This window comes from Fulmarus glacialis, unplaced genomic scaffold (genome assembly GCF_000690835.1).
Source record: "Fulmarus glacialis isolate BGI_N327 unplaced genomic scaffold, ASM69083v1 scaffold36812, whole genome shotgun sequence".
NCBI classification, from domain to species: domain Eukaryota; kingdom Metazoa; phylum Chordata; class Aves; order Procellariiformes; family Procellariidae; genus Fulmarus; species Fulmarus glacialis.
The window spans coordinates 1-250 of record NW_009199111.1 but is presented as its reverse complement, the minus strand read 5'-3'; the positions used below and the strand labels follow the sequence as shown (position 1 = coordinate 250).

General features: G+C 66.4%; 1 protein-coding gene across 1 annotated transcript in view; it reads right to left on the bottom strand.

The window, feature by feature from the left end:
• Nucleotides 1–132, bottom strand: part of HHAT (hedgehog acyltransferase) — a gene marked incomplete at its 3' end in the record, with an annotated part of 9,693 nt that extends 9,561 nt beyond the window's left edge. Inside the window, exon 1 of the mRNA XM_009573137.1 lies at nt 39–132. Within this exon, the coding sequence (XP_009571432.1) occupies nt 39–132 (94 nt within the window). The remainder of the gene's footprint in view (nt 1–38) is intronic.
• Between the last annotated feature and the right edge of the window lie 118 nt (nt 133–250).

Sequence of the window (250 nt, the reverse complement as noted above, 5' to 3'; positions counted from 1 at the left end):
GCACAACAGGATCTATCACCCCCACGCCGCAGACTTCCTTCGAGACACTTGGTGCGCTTCGTAGAAAGCATAGAAGTGAGAGCCCACGGCGAGGAGCCCGTAGAGACGCATTTCCCAGGCCGGCAGCAGCATCGGCCTGGGAGCTGCTCCCCCGCAGACCCCGCCGGCCGCCTCCCTGCGGAAAAGAGAGGGCGGGAGAGGTTTCCCCGCGGAAGACGAACCGGCACCGAGCAGCGGGACACCCCGCACC